Genomic DNA, 14,868 nt, shown 5'->3' with positions numbered 1-14,868 from the left:
GATGCTATAACTTTCTTTGTGATCCCTCATTTGACATTTCAGTGTAGCCAATTTTGTTTGGAATATTTATAATTTAGTCAATTATGAGCAATGTTGAACAGAGCAAAGCTTTGGTGAGCAGGCATACGGAGAATGGAAATGCAATGTTTTGTCAGATTGCACAGTGCAGGGTCATTTCTGCTGTTCTAGTGGTCATCGTCACCACTTCACCAACATTTTCTACAACAATTGAGTTCCTTGATATTGGATTTTATCACGGGATGAACAGGTGGAGATCTTCTCGTCGATTGTCAGTAGTCAATGTGTTCGCCATGTTGCACACGTCCAGTAATACTCGGTATATTAGTATGCACATGAACGTACTAGAATATGTAGTTTATGGTACGGAGTCAAATGTACAGCAGACGGGATGGCTGACCTCACTGTGTTTGATTTCAACATCACTACTTTGCATTGGTATATCAAGATGCTAACAGCTCAGGGCTGCTAGCTGTGGTTATGATTTTACGAGTCTTGTGCAAATCAGTCGTGCGGTTGTCGTGACAACAGAAACAATAGGTTGTATAGATTGCGTCAGAATGAGGTGATGGCAGGTGATCTTCCTCTTGCTGACTACACATCTCCGCTCTGCCTGCTGAGACCAGACGTTTGTCTCTGCTTTCTTGACTTTGTGGTTTCCTTGCTCTTGGCCATCACAGCCCTTAGCAGTGTGCTAATGTAGAAATGTGATGATTAGAAAAAAGAAATGCATTGTGCTGCTCTAATTGAGACGTCTAGAGGAGATGGGTGTAAAAGGGCAGAAAGGGGAAATATGACAGAACCAATGACACCTTTCCCACTGCACTCCTTATTCTTCTTTTCTGCGTGTCCTAGTTTTCTGTCAGCCCCCCCCCCCCCCGGCACTCATTCGCCCCCTCGCCTACTTTTCCTGTTCTCTTCCCCCTCTCTGTAAAGATTTGTCTCTCTCTCCTGTCCTTTCTCCTTGTTTTTTGACATATTTTGGCATTGTCTGCATTCAAACTTTGGACAAAAGAGGGCACGCAAAAAAAGAGACAGATGGAGAGACGAAAGCAGGAGGAGTAGGAGACAGATGGAGGGAGAGCGTGAAGATGGGAAGAGGAGGAGGAGGAGGAAAGAGCAGTCGCTCTTGTTTCTTGCTGCAGGGCCATCCTACTTCATCTTATTATACAACTGATATTCATTTTACATAACGATAACTGTGGCTCCTCGTCACTAAACCTAAGATGCATCTCAGGCCCGTTCTTTAATGCCTGGCTCCTGCTGCCTGGCTCCTGCTGCCTGGCTCCTGCTGCCTGGATCCTGCTTTGTCATTGTGCTGCTGTTCTGTTGGTAGTGCTGCGACGGTTACCGCATAACGGCAGCATCGCGGTAATATGAGCTTATTACTGTAATCGCCACTTTATTTTTTCTGCTCTCGACCAAGCACTCACTTATCTCCATCGGTAATCAAGAAACATTTCTGGTAACAAGCACTTATGTTTTTATTTAATTGTCCTTCTTTCATCTTCTTTTCTACACATCACACTTCCTACTCGCCGCTTCATCGCTGCCCACATCTGCAATCTACATTTTTTCAGTTATTCACAGGTTTTTGGGTTTTGCTCTTTTGCTCTTTTGCTCTTTGATGGCTGTTTCCCTGGTTGACAATCAGAGTTTTGAATAAGAAATTAAGAATGGAGACGTCATCCTCTTGTACCAAAAAACACCTAAATCATGAATTTGACTCCTCAGCAACTGTTACATTAGCAAGATTAGCTTTCGCTTCCACTGAAAATAATGTCAACATGACAGATAATCAATAGCTACTGATTGGTTGGGGCCAATCAGTAGCTATTGGGGCCAATAGCTACTGATTTATCGGCGACCAAGGATCCTAATGGTTAAGACTAGGGATGCACAGATACAACCTCATCAGTCTCAGTACTAGGAATTCACCAATACAGATGATTGGATTAGAATTTAGTCTAAGTTTCTATTTTAAATCCTGTTTAAGTTTTGACCAATTTGGTGCTGCATTAAACGGTATATGCTTCAATTGTAATTCCTGTTAATTGAACAGATTTTTTTTTAAACAAGTTGCTGGTGTAAGATAGAGCATATGCTTTTAATAATAAATAACAATTCAGTAAATGTATACGTATTTATTTGTTACATTTTGTTTTACGAAGCGAAGTATAAGTCAAGCCTGATGTGTCCTTACACATAAGAGAATGATGCCTGGGCTGATGCTGAGTACCGATCCAATAGCATTGTAGTTAAAAAGCCGTTTGCCTCGCTGTGTTGAAACCACTGGGATCATGCTTTTATGTGTAAGGAAACATCTGGCTTGACTTTTATCACTTTCCCAAATAATGACTGGGTAACGAACAAATGCATAGATGTGAATTTAGTAAATTGTGAAAAGCAAGTGAGGAGGCGTGGAAAAACCTCAAAACAGCTGTTATTATTGTAACCGTAGAATTAAATTGAATTAATTGTATTTCAGTCAGCATCAGATCTGTGCATCTTTCGTTGAGACTTGTGTAACCACAAGCCCTGATTCTATGCCAAATGGAAACCTTTGTTTCATGTCATATACCTTTCTATCTCACACTCTTCCTGTTAATTGTCTTTAACTTCTCCAGCTCTGCCTTGGTCCATTCTCTCATAGCCACAGTTTATGGGGAAGTTTAACTGTCAAACAGTGCAGCAGTCTTTTCTACCTAACTCTATATATATCTCTGCCTCACTGCCCACCCTCTCTCTTGCTGTCAATTACTGGCAAAAATGCACTAAAATGTATATGAATCTAAAAAGATACCTAAATAGGTGTGCACTTCTTCTGTCTGCGCATACATTTGAATTATTTCAAGGAGGACAACAAAAGAAGAAACCGCTGTGATAAGATTGTTGTGATGAAGGTGTGCTTTTTGCCATATGAAGTGTGTTCAATATAAAGATGCATCTGGAAATAGCAGTAAGTTAACCCTTAAATCAATGCTGTTTGGTTGTTTTGGTTGTTTTTAGCAGCTGGTTTTCAAAGCTCTAGACACCAAACATTGTTTACTCTCCCAAAGATAATGATAATGTTACAATTCTACCTTCAAAAGCTATTTTTATTTATATTTACTGAGTGGAGCTTGAACACTTTATGCGACCTCTGTTTTGTTCCTGGAGCTCCGTTATCTGGCCCCAGCAGGACTGTTCTAACGTTCTATCTCCTCCTGACGACGATTTCAAAACGGCTTCTAGTGTTTTGCCTCCGTGCCGCAATCGGACACTAGTACGCCTCATCACTGATCTCATATGTTTACTGAGCATCGGTCCGTAACCATCAATCGAGGAGTTCCTAAAGAAACAATGTCTTCCTGCGATGCTGGGAAAAAGCGATATGTCACATAGTTGACATTCATTTCTCCACCTCTCTTTGCTCCATCTCTCTCTTGAAATGTTTTAGCATTTAGCCGTAGCTTCAGTTTACGGGAAGCTTTAACAGTCAAAACACTGCAGCCATTCCTTTTTTATTGTTTTACCAAGCTCCTGTCTCACTGCCCAACCCCTCTCTCTTGCAGTGAGACTCCATGACAGCATTTCAGAGGAAGGCTTTCATTACCTCGTCTTTGACCTGTGAGTATATTCTGAACACACACACACTGACATTTATCCATGAGTGCGGCTGCATTTGGTTTGTGAATGCTAACAGGCTTCTCTCTCTCTGTCTCTTTTGCTGTCCTCCTCCCTTTTTCTTTATTCTTCCTTCCTTTCCCTCCCCCTTCCAGGGTGACAGGTGGAGAGCTTTTTGAAGACATTGTAGCCAGGGAGTACTACAGTGAGGCCGATGCCAGGTAAGCACTTAATATGGAGCTGCCCTGAACATAACACATATCATTAATGATATAATTGCTTTGCTTTTATTGTTGTCAGCAAAATGCATCACCCCCCCATCAACAAGTGCAAACGCATCTCTTTCGCTCACCTTCCTGCCTCTGCATGGAAGTTATACTGAAACAATATGCAGTTCTTTATATATTCCTTCTTTACATCATTTATCAGAGTAAAATGCACCTTTTTAAAAACGCCCGTTGTTGCTTCTTAAATTTGAAAATGTGCTGCTTTCTACTTTGTTGTAATATTATGAATTGAATATCCTTGGGCTTTGGGCTGTTGGTTGCACAAAACAATTATTTTTGAAGATGTTACCTTGGTTTTTTAGAATTGTATTGTGCTTTTACACTATTTTCTTACACTTTGTTGACAGTGTGACATGTCATTTCCCCTCCTCGCTACTTCCTCCTCCGCAGAGTTCCCCTCCCCTTTTTTTTCATGCAGTTTATGAAGTCTGTTGTACAATTGGATTAGGGGTCTTTGTCTGCTCAGGCACACATGGGAGGGGGCTTTGTAAAGACACACACACACACACACACACACACACAAACCAGCCCACATGGCATAAACCTCTTTCTGGCTGGGCCCGACCTTTGACCAGTTAACCTTTCCTGAGACGTTACATGAACACGAGCCTCAAACGGTGGCATTGTGCAGCCTGACACCACAGTGCATAGGACAGTCATAAGGTGGTCAGGTTCTGGCTTGCAGGACAATTTAACCAGACCCATCATGAGTCAACACACTCACAAGGCTAGTGTTAAAACATGCTCACTAACCAGAATTTAGAAAATACAGGTATTAGTAGCAGCTGTATTGATGCCCCATTACTAAAATTGCCACTGTGATAGAAATGTATTGACTGTGTGGTGTAAGGCCTCTCGCACGTCTTCCTTAGTATTGATTGTTTTACTGCAGTGCCTTAATGATGTCTTTGAAAAATAACAGAGATTGTATAGTAAATGTTTGTAATGCAACTTAAGTTGAAACCTCGGCTGTCTTAGAATGTAATGGAGGTTAGTTTTCACGTGCTTTTAGTCATGTTAAAATGATTATTTTCATTATTGATTAATCCATTAAATATCTTTATTGCCTGTCTATAAAATGTCAAACAATGGCCGTCACAATTTCCTAAAAACCTGCAATGATGTTGTCATTATGCACCTTTCTTTTTGCATGACCAACATTTTAAATCCCAAAGATATTAATTTTCCAATGATATAAAACCAAAGAAATATGCAAAACCTCACATTATAGGAGCTTTGACGCATTTCTTTCTTTTGGAAAGTGACTTGAATAAATAAACTATGATCAACATGGTTCATTTTCAGTCCAGCAAGTGTTTTTTGGAACTTTACAGCCTTAATCTAAATAGGTTAATTTGTAATACTACTATGTATTTATATATGTTAGGGTTGTACCAAATAGTTTGAAGCTTAATAACGTTAATTAAAACATGTATTTCTGTGTGTGATGGCGGTGTAGGATTGTTTCAAACGCTTATGACCCAACTTTTTAGATTCCAGATAAATCCAGAGCGTTGTAAAGTCTAAAAGTCCAAATTTATTGAAAGAAAATTGATTTAATCATTTCCAAATTTACAACATGATAATATGCTTTAATGTATATTTGTTGCTGTTTTCTCTGCGGTCAAATAACTGATACACTCCTGCTAGCCGCGTACAAAGGAAGGCACACACTGACCAGTAATAATCATTAAAGAAAGTAGATTTTAGACATCAGGTACAGCTCTTAAGAATAAATATACATGTATATATTGTTATGTATGCAGTATTTGAACCTTCTTACCTTTAACGGCTCTTTTAAAAATGTCAGCATTTGTAGTTTCATGTTATTTATCCCGTATTGAAAAAGAATGACGTCATTTTTTTTTTTTCCTAATGAAATGCATCAGTTTTATAACCAGGCCTTAAACACTCACAGATCATGTTTGAGTATATGTGATGTTTTTGGTTTTTTTCTGACTCGTCTTCCTCTCTGTTTGTTCCCCTCTTCTCTCTCCGTAGTCATTGCATTAGTCAGATCTTGGAGAGTGTCAATCATATCCACCAGCATGATATTGTGCACAGAGACCTCAAGGTGAGTGGCTGCCCGTTGCCGTGACAACCACACACTCACACACACCTCTGTTCGTGGCCATGGCAACACACAGATGGCTCTCGGTTGCTCCGTATCTCGGTCTCTCTGCGTCTCTGCCTCTATCTCTCTCTCATTTGTTCTCCCATCGACTGTTCTTACCCTCTATCTGTTCTCAGATCAGCTTGTCTGTCTGTGACCAGAACTGTGTGTGTGTGTGTGTGCGTGTGCGTGCATGCATGCATGTATGTTCATGTTGAGCGAGCGGAGATGGTGAGTCACGATCAGGTGGACGGGTTTGTCTCTCACCCATTGCAAGGAAAAGACAGGGACTCAAACGGCACATGAAGCGCATAGAAACACACACTTTGTACTGTTGTGAAGGGGGTCTATTATGAGAGAGGAGGTAAAGGCATAGATGAACCTCGAAGGGTTGCCTAGACAACCCATGTGACATCACACCCACCCATGGAGTAGCGGGGGAGGGGCTTGAGCCGTCCTAAAGCGCTGATAGGCTAAGATACAAAGAGTAGAGGAGGAGAGCGTCTCTGCTTCCTCCACTTTCCTCCTCAGCCCAGTTTAAGGAGGCGATAAAAATCCTGGTAGGAGGGACAATAACAGTATGTGTTGAATTATACCTTTTCTGAGCAGAGACTGCAGGGCGTTGTAAAAAAAAAAAAGCAACCTCAAGGGATGTCTTAGATGCATGTGGGCGGCTTGAGTGTGTGCGTTCTGTGTCGGAGAATAACGAAATTACCTCGAGCGCTGCTGGTCTGATTTGTTGGCCTTTTATCCTGAGTGGGCTTTTTACTGTGGCCATTTACGTCCTCCTGCCCAAACAACGGCCATTTAGAACGCCGCCACACACGCTGCCTCTCGCTAAGTACACTTTCCATTTAGCATGCAGTCTGCAGCGCTGCCTAAATGACTCCCCGAGTGGTTTCCATGGCTACGAACACATGCCCATATAAGGCGCTGTGGAGATTCACAACCACTCATCCTCTCTCCACATCCTCCGTCTTTCCATCGCTTTCTCACACCTTCCCCCCCACCCCCACACGAGCTGTGTCGAATACATCAAATATAGATATTTCTGAGAAAAAAGCTTTGCCGGAGATCGCCTGTCACTATCCGTCTCTCACTGTCTTGATCTCTTGTCATACATTCTGCTTCACCATGTGTGTGTCTGTTTGTGTGTGTGTCTTTCTCAGCCTGAGAACCTGTTGTTGGCCAGTAAGATGAAGGGAGCTGCAGTGAAGCTGGCAGACTTTGGCCTTGCTATTGAAGTGCAAGGAGACCAGCAGGCTTGGTTTGGTAAGAAAACATAAACAGTGACACACACACATATCAGATATGCTGGACCATAACCTGATCCGTTATTCTATCTGGGTGTTGAGCCCTCGATGTCTTTCACACAGTAGAGCCGTACAGCTAAACATCCAAAGAACATTTGAGTGAACATTGCTCAAGAGGCTCACGGACACCGTCCAGTTCATGCTTAGGCCATTGTGTGTTGGCTAACAGCCGAGCTGCCAGCATTTGGCTGCCTCTCCGGGATGATTAACGGCCATTCGCTCGTGACTCTACACTGTCATAATCTGATCTTGCATTGGAGTCCAATAGGTCGCTATCATCTGAACCATTCACATAGCTGCACTAAAATAGCCGTCATCAAAACTTGAATCTGTTAATTGTGTCCTCTGGTTTGTCCGGCGGGCAGGGTTTGCGGGCACCCCGGGCTATCTCTCCCCTGAGGTCCTGAGGAAGGACCCCTACGGCAAGCCTGTGGACATTTGGGCCTGCGGTGAGTTTTGGGCAATAAACCCAATCTGCTATCAGCTTTCTACTCTGCAGCGGGAAACGAACATCGGACTGTGGACACGTTTGTTCTTAAGTCAAATGAATCAGTTTATGAGCCTTTATATTTCTTTAATTTAGAAATATAAAGGGTTAATGATAAAAACAGAGGCAGGATAACTTTTGAAAACTTCATGCAGAGAAAGAATAGTTTATCTTTAGGTCAAATGTCTCTCAGGAAGAAAATAATTGCATTTTTAACTTATTTATAATACTTGTCTTGATCTTGTTTTTTTTCTTTGTCTCTTGTTTGCACTATCCTCTCTGCTGCTGTAGTCCTGCAAATTTCCCTCCTGCGGGACTAATAAAGTCTTATCTTATCTTATAAAATTGCCTCTCCTAATTTGTACTGTAACATGTAAAGTGATCTTCTCTCCTCTCTTTGTATTCCGTCAGGTGTTATTCTCTATATCTTGTTAGTGGGATATCCTCCATTCTGGGATGAAGATCAACACAAACTCTATCAGCAGATCAAAGCTGGGGCATACGATGTAAGTGTGCTGCGTGCGTGCACTCTGTGTGTGTGTGTGTAAGTGTGTGTGTGTGCGTGTAAGTGTGTGTGTGTGCGTGTGTTCGGTGTATACTTGTGAAGGGTGCAGTGCAGGGGTTTGGTAAGCAGTTTTTGAATGTTTAATAGTGTCCAATTGAGAGCTAGTCCAGAGCTATTGATCCTATCAGGGCCTCACTGACGCATTGCAGAGAGTGTGTGTGTGTGTGTGTGTGTGTGTGTGTGTGTCTGTGTGTCTGTGTGTGTGTGTGTGTGTCTGTGTGTCTGTAAGAGAGACGGAGGACCACAGAGGGGGTATCCTCCTTTCTCAGTCTCTGGATAATCGAGTCACATTGCAGTTTAGAGAGACTGGGGACGTTTCACACAGCCTATTTGTAGGGAATTTAATCTTAATAAAAAATGCTTTAAAGAACTGTAACAGAAGCTTGAGTCCTGTTGATCCCAAAATATTTAGCAGTTTTGTTCTTATATCTGCTTAATTATGACTCTTGCTGCTCAGATGTTGTGGGTTATCCAGAAACATGCAGACTAACAAGTCCTTCAGGAAACACGTATTGATTCCACTCCCCCCTTCCTTCTTCCTTTCCAACTGTCGCACCTAATTTCTTAATTTTTCCCCAGTTCCCATCCCCGGAGTGGGACACAGTGACTCCAGAGGCAAAAAACCTGATCAACCAGATGTTGACCATTAACCCAGCCAAGAGGATCACTGCCGAGCAGGCTCTCAAACACCCTTGGATCTGCGTAAGTATTCACCGAAAACACCTAAGAGAATTATTGGAGTTACACTGGATGTTACAAATGTGTGTGCATAACCAGATCAGGACATAAAACAAACTTCATTAGTTAGATAATTACTGTATTATAACCTTTAAATTACTACATTTCTGTGCAAATGGCTCCAATCAAACACAGAGTTTATGTGTTTTAATGTTTGTTTGTTTTTCTTCCTGCAGCACCGTTCTACAGTGGCCTCCATGATGCACAGACAGGAAACTGTCGAGTGTCTCCGCAAGTTCAACGCTCGTCGAAAACTCAAGGTACTCATCTTAAACTTTGATTTGACACGTTTCTTTTTTCAGAACCCCTTGATAATGTGCTGCTCCGCTTTTCACGTTGGTAAATCTTCTTATTTTATAAAACCTGCCTTTTGTTGATAGAAATGAGTCTCCCTAGTAATAAGGATTTTTGATATCCTATCAAAACCTGTCGAGAACTAAAAGGTGGTGTGAAATGTCAGTTCTTTGATTTGTTAGTTCCTGATTTGAGTAAAATTTGTAACATACTATTGATTTACTTCCTAAAATTAAATATTGTTTTGGCATGGCAAAACTTTGTTGTCGTATCTGCAGAAGTATTGAAACATTGAAATGATACCCGACTCGAGTTGCTGTAGTTTGCATTCACAGTCTTGCATGCAAACTACGTATCAAGTTCTTTTCAATTTGTTTGCATAGAAGAAAATGTAACGGGACTTGGAGATGGGAAGACTTGCAGTTAACGAAGCATCTCACCAATAATACATTACATCAAATGTTTTTTCATAATTAGATACTGTTTGACAGAACAAGAAGAGTCAGCCTTGACTGGTTTTGGCTTGTGAAAAGAAGCACACTGAGATGAAGACACTGGTGTTCAAAAAAGCAGAGATAAAAATATATCTGTCCCTTTAGAGATGAAGACAGAGCAGTGAAGAAAAACTGAAATGCTGTTAAATAAAACAAAACTCCTTGCACTCATTATACCTCCCTCTCTTCTCTCTCTCTCTCTCTCCTCCTCCTTCCTCTCCTCCTCCAGGGAGCCATTCTCACCACCATGTTGGTGTCCAGAAACTTCTCAGGTGGGTGTGCCCTTCGCCCTCAGCCTCCCACGTTGCACATGCAGAGGGGGAGGCGGAAGGAGAGTGGATAGAGTCCTCTGCACCTCTTATAACCCCCTCACCACACACACACACACACACACACACACACACACACACACACACACACACACACACACACACACACACACACACACACACACTCACCCACTCATCCTCAAAATAACAATATGTTTTTGTGTGTGCACAGGAGTTTACTTGCTTACAACATTAAAACAGATTTGAAAGTTCCTTGGAATCATGGTAGAAACGATGTATTGGTAATGATTATGATGAGTGCATTTCATCCTGATATATGTGAGCAGGCTAATATATGATATGTCATGTAACAGATTATATGTGGGTGCCAGTTATGTTCATGCTAATGTATCTCTCCCTCTGTGTGCGTGTGTGTGTGTGAGAGAGAGAATCTGTGTGTGTGTGTGTGTGTGTCCCTCTTTTCTGCTGCCCGTGGAGCTTTTGCATGTTTGAGAGAGAAGCCTAGACTTTTAAGAGATTTTTATGTTGGGGCAAGGTGACTGTAAAGATTCTGTGTTTTAATCTCAGACTGCTGAGAGTGACTTGTTTTCATTAAAGCTCTGTTCTCTTCCTCTTGGATAATAATCGGCCAGTCGATGGCCAATGATTTCGGCCCTGGGCCTAGGAAACCACAGGGGTGCACGTCTTTGCTTTAGCCCATTTCTATCAAACCTTGTGATGCGTCTGGGCTGCAGCCAGCACACCCTGTAGCTTTCTAGGCCCACGGTTGAACAGTGTGAGATCGAGCATAATTTGTATAGCCCCTCCCAACTGTAGCATTTCTGTCCAATAGTGGGCCGGCAGCATACCAACTCTGCTGCTGCCGCCTCCTCCACCGCCTCACTGGCTCAGGAAGGTACGTCCCAGAGACACGCCCATCCACTTCCTCTCCACACACAGCTTACTTCTTTGGGTCATAGGACAGGGTGGGACCCCATCATCACCCACAAACTCCCGCATGTAGCCTCTGCCAGCGTCTTCATTGACATTCACACACACATGCATGCGTACTCACACACATTTCCTGTTCATTCAGGGTCATATAGATGTGTTTATGCACACAATCATGCACATCAGCATCACCTAATGCTAATCGATTCAGTTCAACCTGCACTCCAAAGTGCTTTTTACATTCACACCTCACCACCTCTACCTTGTAACCCCCCATTTCATCTCACAAATTAGTTATGTAAACACTTACAGCAAGCTCCATCCTGACTTCCAACTGACCCCATGCACCCCTGTGCTCTCCCCCCCGGCCGAGCACAGGGTGGGCAGGGGCAGGGGATGAGGAGGGGCATGTATTTCTGGGGCAGGGAACTGACACTGCAGGGGGCCGGCAAGAGCTGGGTTGGCGTGCTGCCATCGTCGAACCTGGGTCTGGTGGGGGGGGGGGGCAGATGTTGAGAAGCTGGGGGAGATGTTGAGACTGGATGGGGGTGCCGCCTTTGCTGCTGCTACCGGAGCCGACTGGAATCCATCACCGCTGTGCAGCCTTCCTGCTGAATACCTGGAGGTAAAAGGCATCCCACGTCTCGTCTCCCCCTCCTGACGACTGTTTTAGTACTTTCAAAAAAAGCCCCAATGTCTCTTCAAAGCCAACGTTTGTCAGATAACCAGTGACGTTTTCACGTCACTCTCCGTGACCGGAAGGATGGTTTCCTCTCTGTTTTTGAAAGTACTAAAATCAGGCTCTGCTCTCAGTCTGCTGAGGGTGGTGAAGGTCGGCGATTCCGATGGTGGCTCCATGGATGAGTACTTTATAAACAGACAGTGTTGAGCACACTGGATTTCCCGTCACCTTTTCTTCAGACGAGTAAATCTTCTTTGCTCTACAGTGTACATAAATGTCTCCATAGGAAACTAAGATCATGTGTAGGTAAGATAAAGGTCACAGGTTAAAGGGGAGAATACATCAGTGCGGGTATGTGTGATTGGTTTGTGAGAATCGGGGTGTTTGTGCTGGTTTGACTGTCAGCTAGAGCCCTCCGAATGCGGGCTTCTTCACAGAGACTGGACCAAGTTGACTGTTTCGTAAGTTTTTCGTGAATCTCATGTGTGATGTCATCGCTCCAGATCGGACTCCTCAGCTCTCCTTATTAATCGTCCAACTCGTTTTTTGTGGCACATTTGGGTCCTCTATTGATGTCACTCATTGTTTTTTTCTTTTTATACTATAACTGCTTCCTTGCACATCAGTATGGCTGAAACGAGGCTTAGCAGTTTGCTCGTGATGTTCCCTTTTTTAATGACATTCCAGCAAATATGTGACAGAAATGTGTGTTTTGAATCATTTCGGTAGGTTTGTAGTGAGGCGTTTGTGTTGCATGTCGCTGTCCTGTGTGGTTATAACTTGTGAAATGTTCTCGGGAGATACAACTTCAGATGCTCTCTAATCCGTCCTTGTTCATCATCGAGCCGGTATGTGTCTTTTGAATGGTGCCCCCCTCCCACTGAGGGTCATCCTGACTTTACCCGTCATGTCACGTGAAATTGGCGATCGTTCTGTCGAGGATGAAGCGAAGGACGGATCTAAGAGAGCATGTGAACGTGGTGTTCCCATGCTGTCACAATTAGCGCCCCGATGGCTGCTGGGTAGAAGATTTAGACGCATTGGGAGCGGATGTTTGAGCTCTGAACAATCAGCTCTATTTTCCCTTGTTAAGGAATGAAAATGTGTCATTTTTTTTATATATATATATATTTTTCTTTGAATGCTGCATGACGAGGCCAAGATAGAAGCTGCGTGTCGCCGCTACAGCCCAGATTAAAGAGCATGAGTTGTCACTTGATATGGTTACATGCTGTACATGCTGTGCCCCTTATCTTCACTCCTGTATTGAAATACTAAGAACTCTCTTTCAACCCTCCCCTCTCTTCCCCTCTTTCCCTCTCACATTTCCTTTTGGAAGGTAAGAAACACAAGATAAGATTTTTTGGAATGTGTGTGTGTGTGTGTGTGTGTGTCAATAGAAAATTAGAGAAAAGGAAGCAACAGACAGCTGAGAGCTTTAGACTGAGAGGAAAAGTGACCGGGCCCTTAAAGGAAATCAATGATTTACATTAACCCGGCTCAATGCCGTCAATCCTGGCGGCAGTTTGAGTCTGCCCATCACTCTCTTCTTTAGATCTACTGGGGTCTCACAGACAGGAAATGGATTTAGGAAGTTTACTTTGCTCTCAGGTTACTCTTTTTTTCCCCAGATGGCAATGAATGGATGATGATGCGGATGAGTTTTGCAGAGTGTAGCAGCTTGTACAGCCAAGGGAAAAAGAAACCAAGAAATCCATTAAATGCATGTTGTTCTCTGTGAACATCTACACTTACTCTGCTTCAAAGCTCAAGCATTGGGGTTTCATAGATATGACAAATGTAGATCCAGGTCTCTGCTCAAGTTGCGTATTTCTATAAAAGCTGTTTATGTATAAGAGCTGTATGGATTCGCATGGATGCTGTTGTCATCAGTAAAATGTGTACCTGTTTTTCCTCCTCTCTATCCTCTTTTCTTTTTTTACAGCATGCAAAAGTTTACTCAACAAGAAGTCAGATTCTGCTAAGGTAAGGTTGTCTGGTCACCTCTCTGCCCTCTTTTGTTCTCCGACATGGTGTCCGGTCTCTCCTCTATTAGCTGACCCCCTTTTTTCGCCTTCTGTTCTCTTTCTTTCCGGCCTAGTGACTCACATTATCTTCCTAGTATTATCTTGAGGAATATATCTTTTTCATACAGCACTTTATTTTTTCTCAGTTTTAATAAAAAGGTTTTGGTTTTTCTTTGCTCAAATTTCCCGTTTATTTCTTTAGAGGATTATGCTACACCTCAGGGTTTCTCAACCTCTATGTGGCCTGTTTTTAGATCCCAGATTTCCTGTCATTCCTTTCAAGTTTGAGAAACTCTGTTAAACAGTTTTATTTTTTCAATTCCACTCATAATTATCTGTTAACTTTTTATTTAATGTTGGTTTTATACATTCGCCTTTAGTCTCAGTCAGAGGTTTGCTGCTCTATTTTCCGAGCAGTCTGTCATTCTCTGCTGCTATTAAGCATCACCCTCCCCTATCCTCCTCCTCCTCCTCCTCCTCCTCCTCCTCCTCCCACCTCCTGCCTCCCTCTCTTTCTCCCCTGCCCCAGGGGTCTCTCTGTGCAGTTAAGTGGCGGAGGCATAGAGAGTTAGTGAGGCAGTTAAAAGGATGATCTAGAGGCCATTCTGTGGCACTCACCCTCTCATTTACCCTGTTAGCTCTCAACATCCCGGGAGCATAGACCAGCATTAGCCCCATTCACTAAAAAGCGTGTTCTTCTATTGCATCTACATGTGTGCGTGTGTGTGTAACGTGTGTGTTCACCTTGAGTGTTTGCGTTCTCGTCCCAGCCTTCTACCAACAACAGTAAGAACAGTATAGTGAGCGCCATCAATGCCCTGAAAGACACCAACATGGCCACCAACGCCCAGATGGTACAGTAGTCCGCCGCAGTGTTGGTTCTCGCTACTTAACCCCCACCAGTAGTTGCATAGTAGCCCGTTGTGCCTCACCCTCCATCTCCTAGTAGCTGCTTGGCATCCTTCATCCACCACACAGGAAGTGTTGCACCGTAACATCCCCCTGACCCGGCAGTGCACCTCCT

The 14,868-nt window shown here is 43.1% G+C and overlaps 1 protein-coding gene across 6 annotated transcripts in view; it reads left to right on the top strand.

Moving 5' to 3' along the window:
• LOC129091211 (calcium/calmodulin-dependent protein kinase type II subunit gamma-like) overlaps positions 1–14,868 on the top strand; it is a 33,451-nt gene that overhangs the window by 8,591 nt on the left and 9,992 nt on the right. For 4 of the 6 annotated variants that reach the window (XM_054598742.1, XM_054598739.1, XM_054598741.1 and 1 more), the window contains exons 4-15: positions 3,573–3,627; positions 3,780–3,845; positions 5,913–5,985; positions 7,194–7,296; positions 7,703–7,786; positions 8,236–8,330; positions 8,969–9,091; positions 9,304–9,387; positions 10,145–10,187; positions 11,038–11,100; positions 13,763–13,803; positions 14,615–14,698. In XM_054598742.1, the coding sequence (XP_054454717.1) occupies positions 3,573–3,627; positions 3,780–3,845; positions 5,913–5,985; positions 7,194–7,296; positions 7,703–7,786; positions 8,236–8,330; positions 8,969–9,091; positions 9,304–9,387; positions 10,145–10,187; positions 11,038–11,100; positions 13,763–13,803; positions 14,615–14,698 (914 nt within the window). The remainder of the gene's footprint in view (positions 1–3,572; positions 3,628–3,779; positions 3,846–5,912; positions 5,986–7,193; positions 7,297–7,702; positions 7,787–8,235; positions 8,331–8,968; positions 9,092–9,303; positions 9,388–10,144; positions 10,188–11,037; positions 11,101–13,762; positions 13,804–14,614; positions 14,699–14,868) is intronic. The other 2 variants (XM_054598743.1, XM_054598740.1) reach the window with 1 other exon arrangement.

The sequence above is a fragment of the Anoplopoma fimbria genome, chromosome 5 (assembly GCF_027596085.1).
Source record: "Anoplopoma fimbria isolate UVic2021 breed Golden Eagle Sablefish chromosome 5, Afim_UVic_2022, whole genome shotgun sequence".
Taxonomy (NCBI): Eukaryota; Metazoa; Chordata; class Actinopteri; order Perciformes; family Anoplopomatidae; genus Anoplopoma; species Anoplopoma fimbria.
Note: the sequence above shows the minus strand (reverse complement) of the source record. Positions and strands in the feature narration are given on the sequence as shown.